Source organism: Pinus tabuliformis, chromosome 3_2 (genome assembly GCF_031772625.1).
Source record: "Pinus tabuliformis cultivar Carrire ecotype Pingquan chromosome 3_2, CPIR1, whole genome shotgun sequence".
In the NCBI taxonomy this organism is placed as follows: Eukaryota; Viridiplantae; Streptophyta; class Pinopsida; order Pinales; family Pinaceae; genus Pinus; species Pinus tabuliformis.
Genome location: NC_142302.1, coordinates 328,629,938 through 328,644,646, shown reverse-complemented (window position 1 = coordinate 328,644,646; position 14,709 = coordinate 328,629,938). Strand labels below are relative to the sequence as shown.

Sequence of the window (14,709 nt, the reverse complement as noted above, 5' to 3'; positions counted from 1 at the left end):
TTTATATAATTAAAACAACTTTATTATGATAAAAAGTTTAAACTTGAATTATATAAAAAAATAATTAATAAAATTGATAACAAATTGTCTCATAGCTAATGATACAATTGATAAATTATCTTATCGAATAAATTATATTCAATTTTTATATAACAACCACATAAAATAAAAATAATTGATTTAATGCTATAAATTAGTTGTTATTATTCACTAATCTAATGTTATAAATTAATTGTTATTATTCTTTATATAAATTAATTATTAAATACTATAATATTTTACCATACTTTATATAGAGACGTACAGCAATTTAAAAAAAAAAAAAAACCACCAAAATATGTTATTGCAAATTGTTTTTCATAACTTATTGTCTTATGGATATATAGAAATAGGACACCTCGTCATTCTCCTTAAATATACAAACAAGAAAGTTGGTAGAACCCATGTTTTGAAGTCATAATGTGCCACAAGGAAACACATCTACAACATACTATATGTTACATCTCAACATTTGAACTAAGTGACTGATTACTTAGATCATATACAGAAGGAACATGTTGGCTAGGCAATAATGCTGTAAATCCATGTGTTAGGAGTGAGGAAAGTCTCTTGCCATTTGTACATTCTTCCAACTGCAAAGAACGCATGTAGATAACTATACTAAAAAATAAAGACATTTTAAAATGAATATATAATACATATTCATGTTAAATGGATAATGTTACATACCTTTTCTTGAAGCATCATGTTGTTCATCCTTAACGTATGTTCCTTGTTATTAAAAAACAACATGTTTAATCAATAAAATAGATAGACAACATAAAATCAAATATAAAACATAAAATTTATTAATTTGATTTAAATATATATTATTTTTTTAAATTAAAAGTTCAAATAAATAAGGAAAATTAATTATCAAATTATATCTACATATTTTTTAATTTTATTTCATATTAAACCTATGTGATAAACTATAAATATGTAAATTTTAATTTTTTATATTATAAATATTTGTTTTCACTAATGGGACCTAGAGTTCAAACAACATACAGTAGATGACGACAATGTTTATTATAGGGCACTTTGTAGTGTAAAAGCTATTGGTTTGAAATTTTATGGGGAAAATCATGACATGCTAAGGGCTAGTGTGGCCTAGGCCAAATTCCATCTTCGAGTGATTTTGATGGCTTAGATGCCCCTTGCTTGTGGCCACTGAAACCATAGATTAGTGGTGTCATTTATCTTAGGACTTGCATAAACAGAAAATAAATAAATGTAAATGATTGTTATCATTTATTAGGATTAAATTTGATTTATTAAATTTTAAAAATGATAAAAAGATTATTTTTCGTGCTTTAGAATTTTGTTTTGTGTTTAATTTTTTTTAAGAAAAGCATTCATAAATTATCATATTTTTATGTGTTAAAAGGTTATGAAAGTTAGTATGAATGGATAAATATTTTGAAATCATAATTTACATTGATGTATATAGAACATTTTAAAAGAAAGTATCTTTGACTAACTTTCTTCATGCCACAAACATGACATTTTTTTTCTTTTCAATCAAAATGAGAATTTTTGGAGAATCGGTAGCTTTAAAAGATCAACTACCACCATTACACTAGGTACAACTATTTCATAAGTGACACAAAGGATCCAATTGGAACATGTCTCTGAAGACTTGAAGTCATGCACTTGGAGAAACAAATTGTTCAGCAAATCACGTGAGCTAAGATCCTTTGACATAAAGATGACATTCTTTCAACCTTTTATATTTTAATAATATTTCAATATTCAATTTCATTACAAAGTTTTAAGAGTTTATTTTAAATTTTAAAAATGTTGTTTTTCTTTTTAATGTTTCTCAAAATAAAGATATACTTTCGATTTTTTAGTTTAGTGTTGATCACTTTCTTGTAATAGGTGTAGTGTAACTATTCTAAAATTTCCACCTTTTCAACATAACTTGGTGATACAATTCTTGATGAAATCACAAATTTTCATTATTTAAAATGCATTTTCGAATGCATAAATGGACTCAATGCTAACCTCTATAGCACTTGGAGTATGCCTATTCCACGAGATTTTGGACAAAACTAACCAAAAGTTTGCCGAATACCCTTGTTTAATTAAAATGAAAATATTATTATTATTATTATTATTTTGCAAATTGATTAAATTTGTGTCATGAATTAATTTATTATATATTTCATTTTATTTTAAAGAAGACGATGTCACAAATTTTTCTTTAATTCCCTTTAATGGGGTGTCCCAAGCTATTCTCCATATGTTGGAGACTGCTCAGGAAATGGTGAGCGGGTAGTGACGAAGGTTAGCTAACTTCCTTAAATTCTTCATGTGATAGCAAAATAGGGGATAAGATTCAAAACACTCTCATTTGTTGATCAATGAAGTGGATTACAAGGTTAATCAAATGGCTTTCTTGCTCGTCACCTTGCATTCAATTCATCAATTATTATTATTATTATTATTATGCAAATTGATTAAATTTGTGTCATGAATTAATTTATTATATATTTCATTTTATTTTAAAGAAGACGATGTCACAATATTTTTCTTTAATTCCCTTTAATGGGGTGTCCCAAGCCATTCTCCATATGTTGGAGACTGCTCAAGAAATGATGAGCGGGTAGTGACGAAGGTTAGCTAACTTCCTTAAATTCTTCATGTGATAGCAAAATAGGGGATAAGATTCAAAACATTCTCATTTGTTGATCAATGAAGTGGATTATAGGGTTGATCAAATGGCTTTCTTGCTCGTCACCTTGCATTCAATTCATCATGAGTCCCTTTTGAAATATGGAGGTTGTCATTAAAGGAGTTTCACATTTCAAGGCTATCTTTTCCAATTACAGTGCTTAGATAGGAACTTTTTCACACTTTGTGGATCCTGGCATGGTTTGTCATAAGTGTAGGAAAAGGTTTAGAAACTTGCATATTTTCAAGCTTATGGATAGTCTCATGCAGAAGAAAGGCCATTGGAAGGACTATGCCTCCCTACTTGGCCCCTTCCTCTTTATTCAATCTCTTTTATCAACATATCAACTTATGCATGTGGCAAAGCAACAAGAATCTTAGATAGAGTCTCGAACTTGGATGTTGTTCAAGTCTTTATGGTTTTTCCTTACGCTTCTCTTGTAGGCTTTAATAAGGTTGAGTGGTTTTTCTCTCCTAAATTGGATAAGAAAAAGGTCATCACTTATTTCCCTCTCATTATTTAATACCTTTGAATTTCAAGTATCACTTTCTTGTTTTTAGCAGTTTGCTAGTTTACTTAGCTATAATGTTTTATGCACCAATGATCCAAATTTATGAAGGAATGAAATGAGATACATATATAAAGAGAAACAAATAGATACAATTAAAATAAAACTTTAATTTAATAATAACTAAGTACTGAAAACTCTTTACATGCAGAATGGAAATAAACTAGCTCAAGTGATGGTAACTTATCTTTGAGAAGAAATGTGGAGGCTACATACCTTTTGAACTATGTTACAATGAGGCTTGAAGGCCAATTTATTATTTATAAGTAATGAAAAAACATAAACATTGATAGACCTAACCCTAAGAGATGAAGTGCCAAAATCTTGTTGGCCCCATTGGAATAAATTGGTACATTAACTTCCCGATGTCATAACTTTGGCATACGATATATATTTGATGCGTACGATACCTCTTTAGAAACATCTATTCAAGGAATCAAACTTTCGATTGAAAACCCTTCTTACATGACTATGATTTTCCTGTTTCCCAGAAAATAGTCATTTAGGGCTCGAAAATGGCTCTGGAAGTTCACGACCCGAAACTACCAAAAATAGCAAAGTGTGCTACAATTAAGGAAACTAAAAGAAACAATGGTGGGGGTCTAAGTGGAATCGGTGGGTAGCCACCAATATCCACCTAGATAAATCCTCCCCCCTTATGAAGCAATGGTCCCCATTGCAATGAGTGCCTCCATGAGATGGGGAAACTTCCGCTGAACTTGGTACCTGGTGAGCCACTTACCTTCACGCAGGAGTTGGACAACTTTGTCAGCCCAATACAGTTGGATCTTCTAAGTTAGCGAGTGTTCTTGATCTTCTTGACCATGATCTGATTAGTTGTGGCATGTTCCATGAATTCTAGGTTTAGCTTTGTTAGTGACCTTTTCTACAATGTCTGATGTGTCCAGTAATGGTGGAAAGTATGGATGAAGGTGGTCCACATTGAACTGGGTGCGGGCCAAGGAATGGCAAAATGTTAAGCTCAAAATAATTATCTCTCACAACATTGGTGATGGTGTAAGTCCCATATCGGAGTGGTATGACCTTCTAATGGGCTCCGGGAAGGCATTCTTTCTACAAATGCAACCAAACTTTTTGGCCCACCTGAAACTTGTGTGATACCCAATGTTGATCATGTTGTTGCTTGTACTTGGGATTAGACTTATCTAAGCTATCGGGCACCTACTAATGGATGTGTTGGATGCATTCAATAAATCAGGTTGCTTTATCAGTTTGAGATTGTAAATGTGTGGACTTTGTCTGTGTGTTTTCCTAAGGCTTGGCAACATCAATAGAACATGATGGTTGAAAGCCGAGACCCACTTGAAATGAACTGTAGCCAATCGAGATATGCAAAGTTTTGTTATAGCTCTTCTACACATAAGGAAGGATCTCATCCTAGGTTCATGGATGCTTGGAGTTGTACATGCATATTATGTGCACTATTATCCTGTTGACAATCTCTCTTTGGCCATTAGTATAGGGATGGAATGCAGTTGATTTGATGAGATTAGTGTCCAATAATGTCCATAGGCACAACCAGAATGTGCTCATGAACTTGTTATCCTGATCTGATATAATGTTGTACAGGTTTTAGAATGTACTTATACTCATTCAAAGAAGAGTTGGGTAGTGTCCTCTACTATTACACTCTTCTTGCAAGATGCCAATATAGCCATCTCAGAAAATATGTCCACAGCCACTAATACACACTCATTACTATGCTTGGTAGAAGGGAGGCCTAATAGATAGTCCATGGAGATGGATTCCCAGGGCTTGTCGGGAGTAGGTAGACCAATAAAAATTCTTCTATAGTATGACCATAGTTTTCTCCACACCAAAGTGTCCTGCAACCCAACTATAGTGTTCCTCCTGAATCAGCTTGGCACTCTCGCTTGAAGGAACACAAAGGTGGCCCAAGTAGCATAATAATGCGTCCTAGAGGTGGAAATCTGGATATGATTTCCATCCTCTAGCGTCTAGTATATGGTGGAGAGATCTAGATCATTTTGGTACAATTGTGGCCATATAGAGGTCATGTGGCCACAAGCGTTGAGAACAATAGTCAGTGCTACAATTGCAGGCCGACTAAGGCAATTTGCAATGTAATTTGCAATGTAATTGTCGCAGATATGTAGACCACTTTTGATGTTGATCGTTTTGCAACTTCCCTTGCATAGATAAACTGAAGAGGTCAGTGATTTGTGTGGATGACAGTCTCCTTCTCCAAAAAGTAAAGTTTCTATTGTCGGCATGTCTGCATGAATGAATACATATATTTATCATAGGTGGGGTATTTATGAATTGTATTGACAAGTGTCTCACTATGATAGGCCACTAGATGTCCCTATTGGGTGATAGCTCCACCAATCACATAGTAAGAGGCATCTATCTCAATTTCAAATGGTTGTTGTGGGTCTGGCAATGTGAGTACAAGTGCAGAGTAGAGATGGTGTTTTATCTCAACTAACACCTTCTATTGGGACTCAAACCAGAAATTTTTTTCTTTCACTCCACCCTTGGTAACCTGAATTAGAGGCCAAGTGATATGAGAGAATCCCAACAAGAACCTTTGATAAAAGGCCCAAAAAGTTGTGAAGCTCTATTAGAGTGGTCAGGGCTGGCCAATCCCGATGGACTTGGATCTTAGCTAGACCCACATGCATGCATTTCTCATCAATTATGTAGCCTGGATATTGGAACTAGATTATTCAAAATTTCCATTTATCCAAGTTGGCACATAGTTTTTTCTACTGTTGGGTTTGAAGGACCTACCAAATGCATTATAGGTGCTCTTCCCAACACATTCTAAAGATGAGGTTTTCATCCAGATATACAACCATGAACAAATTGGTGAAGGGATAGAAGATGTCATCCATCAGCCTCATAAAAGTTGCAAGGGAATTTTTAAACCCGAAAGGCATGACCAACCACTTGAAAAGGCCTCCTTGGATTTGAAGGCAATCTTTCATACATCTATGGGTTTTATAGGCACCTAGTGAGATCTGTACTTCAAATTAATATTGATGAAACACTTAGCCCCCTTGAACTAGTCAAGAAGGTCATCAATCTGTGGGATTCAATACCTATTCTTGATAGTCATTTTGTTTAGTGCCTGATAATCAATGCAGAGTCTCCAGGTTCCATATTTCTTATTTACAATTACAAATGGGATCCCAAAAGGTGAGGAACTTGGTCAGATGTTCCCTTTTAGCAGCAACTCCTGGATTTGCCACTTGATTTCTTCATTTACTAGAATGGAGTGGTGATATATTGGCCCGTTAGGTAGAGGTGCTCCAGGAGTTAGATCGATCAAATGCTCAAACTAACAGTGAAATGGTACCTCTACGGCACTCGAGCCTTGTAAGTCTCTACCTTTCTTGCCTCATCTATCCTTGACATTTTGAGTTCCCTAGTCTTCGCTCCAAATATCTATGTGAGTCCTCGAAACCTCTTTGTCTCTTAGTATGGTTTATATATCTATGTGTTATATTGTGTGCACAAGTCTTATATCTCATGTCTTATTCTTCCAACTGCTTTTCCCCTCTATATTTTCATTACTTTGTTTTAGCCCTCTGTTACCTTCTCTAATAGCCCTCAACCTATCACTCTTGTTCCTCTTGGCCTGTGTTAGCAATTTTTTGTAGGCAAGTTGATTTCTAGGGGGCTCTATTCTATCATGCCAAGAGGTCAAGGTGATTGTAGGGGGTAGAGAGGAAGAGGAGAACACTATGCCTCAAGAGTGTATAATGTTTCCTAGGAGGTAGTTAATGAGTATTGGGAACAAAATCCTACATAAATTAGGGAGTAGATCTCCATTGTTGAAGGAGAAAGGACGATGGGGAAGTAGATGTTGATATTAGAAATTGGGCTCGAGATGTGGGAAATTCTAGGGCTAGAGACACAAACTATTGAAAAAATGTTGAATTGTATTGGCGCATTAAGACCATGGTAGGAAAAATTAATGAGGAAAGGGATGAGACCCAAGAACACGTTCTTCTTGAAAGGGATGAGGGGAGAGAATTATGTTTCAGCTAAAAGAGATCAAAAGTAAGCTTCTTACATGGATAGGAAAAATCGAGCCTTGTGTGATATCATTGCCATCATGTATATTATAAACTTAGATCAAACTATATGAATTAAAAATCTAGTTTTTTGAATTTAATAAAGATTCACATAAAACGTACCACAAAAAAAAATTGATATGTATTTTATTTTTAGATTAAAAAACAAAAAACCCTAACTTTAAAAATAAAATTGATTTTTTTAATGTATTTCACTTAATTATAATAAATATAAAATATATTTCTACTTTGGATATTATTATTTAAAATATATATATATATATGAAAGTATGAACGTTACTTATTTTACCAAATATTTTTTCAAAACCAAAACTAATAATAAATTTATATTATATATCATAAATTTTAAATAAAAAATCAGAATTAATGTTTTTAAAAAATAAATTTAAATACTTCAAATTAATTTTACGGGTTTACACTTCCATTCTCGCACATATATCATTAACTGGAATAGAGGTACCAAGTTGAGTTTCATACCTTACTCTGAAGGGCTCTTATTTCATCGAGCATCAGTTCGTGCTTCATGTCACACAATTTTACAATAAAAATAATTATATTATAAATAATAATTAAAATTTTAATTTAAAATTGAACACATCGGAAATGTAATGTTACGGTGATTTATCAAAAGCAATACCTTTTTGGCTCGTACTTGATTTATTCCTCTTTGTAGGCGACTCTCTAATTGATTTAACTCCTCGAATGAGACAGAGCCAAGCCCTTCTCCCATTAAATATCTGCATATATATTTACATGTATGATTATACCTCCTTCTTTTCGGAGTAAAAAAAAACCAAAATCAATGTACAAGTACATATAGAAATATTCATACGTAATACAGTCTATGAATATGAAGATATAGGATGACGTACATGTATTTGCTTTTATATATATACACATGTATAATTAAAAAATGGAGAAACAAACGCCACTTAAATTAAAACAAACACTGTCAGTATTAAATTTTATTTTCTTATACATTTATATATAATTAATTAAATAAAATAAATTATTAAGTAGAAATACAGAGAATTGAGTCTAACAAAAAAATTGAATAAAAAATAATTATTTTCATATATACAGTATCTCTTTCCCTTACAGTGTAGCTCAGTGGATGTTTTACTTATCTGAACAAGGTTAAAGTGACAAAACTAAGCTAGTTAGGGAAGGGTTGAGGATGGGATACTTTAGGAATTAAGATATTTTAGAAAGTGCTAATCTGGATTAAGTTTCACCAAATTTTGGTTATGGTATTTTATTGATGAGTAGATTATTTTTCTATCCAATATTAAAGGTTTGAAGAAAAAAAAAACTCAAATGACTTCGAATTTAATAAACTTAAAAGAGCATGCAAATCATATTTAATGATTGAGAGTTCAGGAAGGTATTGCTGTGAGCCGTAACCATTTAGCTTCTTGAAAGATTGTTTCAGAGGATATATTGTGCAGTATGTGGGACGATGAAAATGCAGGTGTGTGACATGCACCTTGTACAGTATTTTTCGTGATTTATTTTGTGGAACGTCTAAACAGGGACACACTATCTCAGATATATAATTTTGCATGTGAAGTCAGATGGTGTGGTTTGGCTGACACTGAAAATATTGGTACATGATCTTAGAAAAACTCACTGCTCGCTAGGTTATTCCTATATTTTATAATATTTTTCAGGAGAATCTTATTTTGCTGGAAATACTCCAATTCGCCTTTAGTCATTATTAAATATGACTGATTAAGGATCTTGTATAGGATATACTTCTTGATGTTCCTGCAGATTTTTTCTGACGATTTAGACAACACAGAGACTGGGGTTGGTAGGGTAAATAATGCGAATTTCTGATGCTTTAGACAACGCAGAGACTGGGGTTGGTAGGGTAAATAATGCGAATTTCAGAACCCAGTAGACTTCTTTCTTCTGGGAAGTTGGACATCAGTTTGCAATTCATTTTGTTATTTTGTGTTTTATTGTTTTTGGGTCGATGCAGCAACAATTAGAAATGTTATGTTTCTTTGTTGCTGAAATCTTAAGCCCTACGTAGCATAGTAAGGAAGTTTGAATTTGAATTTGGGTTCAAATACAATATGATACAGAAATAATGTGATTGAATAAGCCAAATTTCTCATAATCTACCAAATCTATTACTTGTAATCTGAGTAATGTTGCCTGTTATTTTGGCTTGCCATGCTGACTACTGGGCTGTGGGGAATATAAACAACAACTTATTAATGTTATTTTACAGTTTGGGTAAAGAGGAAACTCCTATTAAATCACTTTTGATTTCCTCTTTTTATGTGTAATTCTTGGATTTTGATATCTATGTTATGTAGGAAGTTAATTATTGATTTATTATTTTAGTTATTAAATGAAAATAAAGTGATATTCAATAAATGAGAGGTATAAATAATAAATCAATCATTAATTTAATTTACTATATGGCCGTTAATATTTGATTTGATTAACCTAGTAGTATCAAAGCCAATCAAGAAAACACTCCAAAAATTGACTGCCACATGCCAATTCTAGGAAAAAGCACTCCAAAAACTGACGGCCAAGGCGCCAGTTCCAGGAAAAGTTGAAAATAATTAATATTATTTTGTATTAATGGAGAAATGGTTACACAAGTTGTAACGTATCTCCTTAGTTTAGGATTTGTTCATAGAGTTTAGGAGTTTTGTTGCAACTTCCTGAGTTCTAGTAATGTACTTAATAATGTAATTGCTCATTTGATGGAAGTAGAGTGTATGGAGAGAGTTCTCTTTGTTTAAGTGCAGTCTCTAGGTGCAATACTCACTTGTGAGTTGCAACTCCTTTTTCAATTCAAGTCTGATTTTTATCTTGGTATTAGAACACATAGTAGGGATAGCCTTAATTTTTATTTTTAGGATGCATCATTGATTACAAAACTGTAGTGGCGGTGGAGTGTACAGAAGCATTCGAAGAATCAGGTGGACTGCAGTAACACCTGAAGACACATATCAGATGACTGATCATCTCTGAGAGGAAAATAGGGTTGGCGCGGTTTCGTCGCGAACAGTCGCGCCATTTTTGCGCGGAAGAAGGGGTTGGCGATGTTTATTAAGGAACAGTAGTGCCATTTGGCGCGGTTTTGAGAGCGATAGTCGCGCCAGAAAGTGCTATTGGCGGGGAAAATCAAGCCTTAGTCACGCCAATTTCGTAAGACGCGTTGATTTTGTTTCTAGCGCGGGTATTTCGCTAGCGAGAAGCACCAGCCTCTTTCTCTATGAAAAATCTGCAATTTTTGCAGATCGGTCTTGCCCGGTGGTGGCACTTTGAAAGTTCTGATCTACTCGGTGGCAACAGATCGGAGTTGCCCGGTGGTGGCGCATTGGAGTTCCTGATCTACTCGGTGGCAGCAGATCGGATTTTCCCGGTGGTGGCGCATTGGAGTTCCTGATCTACTCGGTGGCAGCAGATCGGACTTGCCCGATGGTGGCGCATTGGAGTTCCTGATCTACTCGGTGGCAGTAGATCGGACTTGCGCGGTGGTGGTGCATTGGAGTTCTGGATCTATTTGGTGGCAGCATATCGGACTTGCACGGCGGTAGCTCATTGAAGATACAATTTTTTTTTTCTCAGCAAAACAGAGGTTCGGATCTGGAAATGAGTTGAGATCAGGATCAGCCACACAAGAACAAGATTGGGATAAAAGGGAGACAAAAGCAAAGGTCATATTGAAGATGTCCGTCAAGGACAATGTTATCCCACATATTAGAGACTGTAAATCGGCCACTGACATTTGGACGATGATTAAAAACCTATACCAGACGCAGAATACAAACGGTTTCTTGTCACTCAAAGGCAAGTTGTTTTCATTGAAGATGGAGGAGAATGAGTCCGCTGCTGGATTCATTGCTAGAGTCAAAGACCTGAAGGACAGATTGGGAGATATCGGAGAGAAAGTTTCTGATTCAGATCTGGTCACGATCACGTTGAACGGAATGACTGATGAATACCAGACATTTATCACAAGGTTGTGAGCAAGGGAGAAAGCCCCTTCATTTGAAGAGCTGACAGGGATTCTGATACAGGAAGAAGAGCGACGACAAAATTTGAAATCACAGAGCAATGACCTTGCTCTGATAGCGAAAAGGAGACAATATAAAGGGGAGCAGTATCAGCAACCGCAGCAGCAGCAGCAGAAAGGAGCCAACACATTTCAGAAGAGACCGTTTAAAGGTATGTCTACTAATAATTTTGCAAGAAAAAAATGTTTTTACTGTGGAAAATCTGGACATCAGATTAAATATTGTTATAAAAGGCAGGCAGACGAAGGAAGAAACAAACAGAGAAAACATAAGGGTTACTTTTTTAAGGAAGAAGAGGATCATAGCCACGAACTTCGACTGTTTATAGTCGATTGTGCCCTTTCAGCTTCAAAGGGAGATGAGGACGACATATGGTATGTTGACTCGGGCGCATCCTCACATATGATTGGTACGAAGGATTGGTTTGAAATCCTTGAAGAAACTTCATGTGGGTCAAAAATCTATTTAGGAGATGATAGTGGACATGAGATCAAAGGATATGGTGACATTCCTGTAAAATTACCTAGCGGAGACATTAGACACCTTAAAAATGTATTGTATGTTCTAGGAATTAAGAAAAATTTGGTCTCTGTCTCAATGATTACTGATCAGGACATGCAAGTTCAATTCTTTAAGACTAACTGTGTCATTAAGGATAGCCAGATGGAAACAGTTGCAACAGGAGTGCGCGTGGGGAGCCTGTACAGACTAGATGTGAAGAGTATGCCACAACAAGCAATGGTTGCAGCTGGATCGACAGCCGAAAATCTCTGGCATCAGAGATTCGGCCATCTTAATCTGCAAGACCTCATCCTACTTCAGAGAAAAGGTATGTCGATGGACTTCCTGTTTTCCGTAATGTTAAGCTGGATTGTGATGGATGTGCATTAGGGAAAATGCATAGAGAAGAGTTCCCTTTGCATGTTAATAGAAAGGAAAGAGACATTTTAGAACTGGTGCATACAGACATCTGTGGACCTATGCAAACCAGGTCATTAGGAGGAGCATATTACTTTCTGTTATTTACAGTTGATTGCACTAGATTTTCATGGATATACTTTCTGAGTAAAAAGAGTCAAGCTTTTCAGTATTTTAAAGAGTTTAAATCGATGGTAGAAAACCAGACAGGAAAAATGACAAAAATTATCTGCTCAGATCAAGAGGGAGAATACAGGTTGGGAGAGTTCATGGATTTCTGCAAGCATCATGGGATTGTGCAATAGTTTACAGTAGCAGAATGGAGTGGCAGAACGAAAGAACAGAACTCTTGTGGAGTGCGCAAGGAGCATGCTTCAAGGTAAGGGTCTATCAAATGGTCTTTGGGCAGAAGCTATTAACACTGCTATGTATTTAAAGAATAGGAGTCCTCCTAGATGTCTAGGCTTCAAAACACCTTTTGAAGCATTGTTTGGATTCAAACCAGCAGTGAATCACTTAAGAATATTTGGGTCAAAAGCTTATGCTCATATACCTAAGGCAGATAGGAAGAAGTTAGATCCTAAAGCCCTGAAATGTATATTTGTTGGATATGGCACTGAGTTCAAGGCATATAAGTTATTTAATCCTGTGACGCACAAGGTTTTTGCAAGCAGAGATGTCATATTTCATGAACAGGTTGAAGAAGGAAAGAATGACTCTAACAGTGATTGGCACATTCCATTGCTATTGGAAGAAAACAGTAAGGAAGATGAAGAGCAGGAGGAGAAACAAGAAGAAGAAGTAACAGACAGTGTAATCAATGATGATGCAAGCCCAGAAAAGGCTGAAATAAACAGAATTGAGGTAAGTCCCCTACCAAGGAGATCAGGTAGGAAGACTCGATTATCATCTAAATTGAAAGACTATGCATTAATGTCAAATATTTTAAACATTGTAGAACCTGCAAATTATGAGGAAGCAAGTAAATCTGATGCATGGAGGGCTACAATGTATGAGGAAATAGAATTAATAAATAGAAACCATACTTGGGATTTGGTTGAATTGCCTGAAGGTAAAACCCCCATACGATGCAAATGGCTGTATAAACCAAAAATAAATGCAGATGGGAGTATAGAGAAACTTAAAGCTAGACTGGTAGCAAAGGGTTACTCACAGAAAGAGGGAATAGATTTCAATGACACCTTTGCTCCTGTAGCCAAATTAAACACCATTAGAATGGTAATTTCCTTAGCAACAAAACACAAATGGCAGCTACACTAGCTAGATGTCAAGTCTGCATTTCTGAATGGTGACTTGAAGGAAGAAATTTATTTAGTACATCCTGAAGGTTTTGTGAAAAAGGGGCAGGAACATCTTGTGTGTAAATTGAAAAAGGCACTTTATGGTTTAAAACAAGCACCCAGGTCGTGGTATGAGAAAATTGACTCATTTTTTTGTACAGCATGGCTTTCATAGGAGCTTGAATGATCCAAAACTGTATACCAAGTTTAATAAACCGAGACAAATTATTTTGATTTCTTTGTATGTAGATGATATGATCATAACAGGGAATGCTAACAATCTGATCAATGAAATCAAACAGCAGATGTCACAAGTGTTTGAGATGAAAGATCTCAGAAACCTTCATTATTGCTTGGGATTGGAGGTATGGAAAGACTCTGGACAAACTTTTTTTACTCAAGGGAAGTATGCCAAAAGCTTGCTGGAAAGGTTCAGAATGGAGCAGTGCAAATCAGCAACAACACCATTACAGCAGAACTTAAAGTTGAGCAGTGACGATGGTACTAAAGAGGTGGATGCTACCATGTACAGACAGCTAGTTGGTAGTTTGATATATCTCACTACAACTAGACCAGATTTGGCATATTCTGTTAGTGTGTTGAGCCAGTTCATGTCAAAACCACTCGAAAGTCACCGGGTCAGCAAAAAGTGTGTTGAAGTATCTTAGTGGTACTAGTAATTATGGCATTTTGTACACTGACACTTTTGATGTTATTCTAACAGGTTTTTCAGATTCTGATTGGGCAAATAACTTGGATGATCGAAGATCTATCACAGGTTACGCATTCAACATTGGATCCGGGGTCATAACATGGAGCAGCAAAAAGCAGCACATTGTAGCTCTATCTTCATGTGACGCTGAGTACCAAGCATTGTGTGCAGCCACATGTGAAGCTATCTGGTTGAGAAGACTTCTCAACGATGCAAGAGAAGAGCAGAAAGAATCAACTATTATCAAAACCGACAACCAGAGTACCATCAAGCTTGCATAGAATCCAGTCTTTCATAAAAATACCAAGCATATCGATACTCAAGTTCATTTTGTTCGAGAGAAACAATAGCCAAAAGAGA

The 14,709-nt window shown here is 35.3% G+C and overlaps 1 protein-coding gene across 11 annotated transcripts in view; it reads right to left on the bottom strand.

Moving 5' to 3' along the window:
- Nucleotides 1-341: 341 nt before the first annotated feature.
- Nucleotides 342-14,709, bottom strand: part of LOC149180839 (agamous-like MADS-box protein AGL11) — a 278,094-nt gene continuing 263,726 nt past the window's right edge. For 4 of the 11 annotated variants that reach the window (XM_089416316.1, XM_089416321.1, XM_089416317.1 and 1 more), the window contains exons 4-7: nt 8,010-8,109; nt 7,850-7,891; nt 730-771; nt 343-632 (exon numbers count right to left, since the gene is read on the bottom strand). In XM_089416316.1, the coding sequence (XP_089272442.1) occupies nt 498-632; nt 730-771; nt 7,850-7,891; nt 8,010-8,109 (319 nt within the window). In that variant the 3' untranslated portion in view covers nt 343-497. Of the gene's footprint in view, nt 656-729; nt 772-7,849; nt 7,892-8,009; nt 8,110-14,709 lie in introns of all 11 variants that reach the window. The other 7 variants (XM_089416320.1, XM_089416325.1, XM_089416315.1 and 4 more) reach the window with 4 other exon arrangements.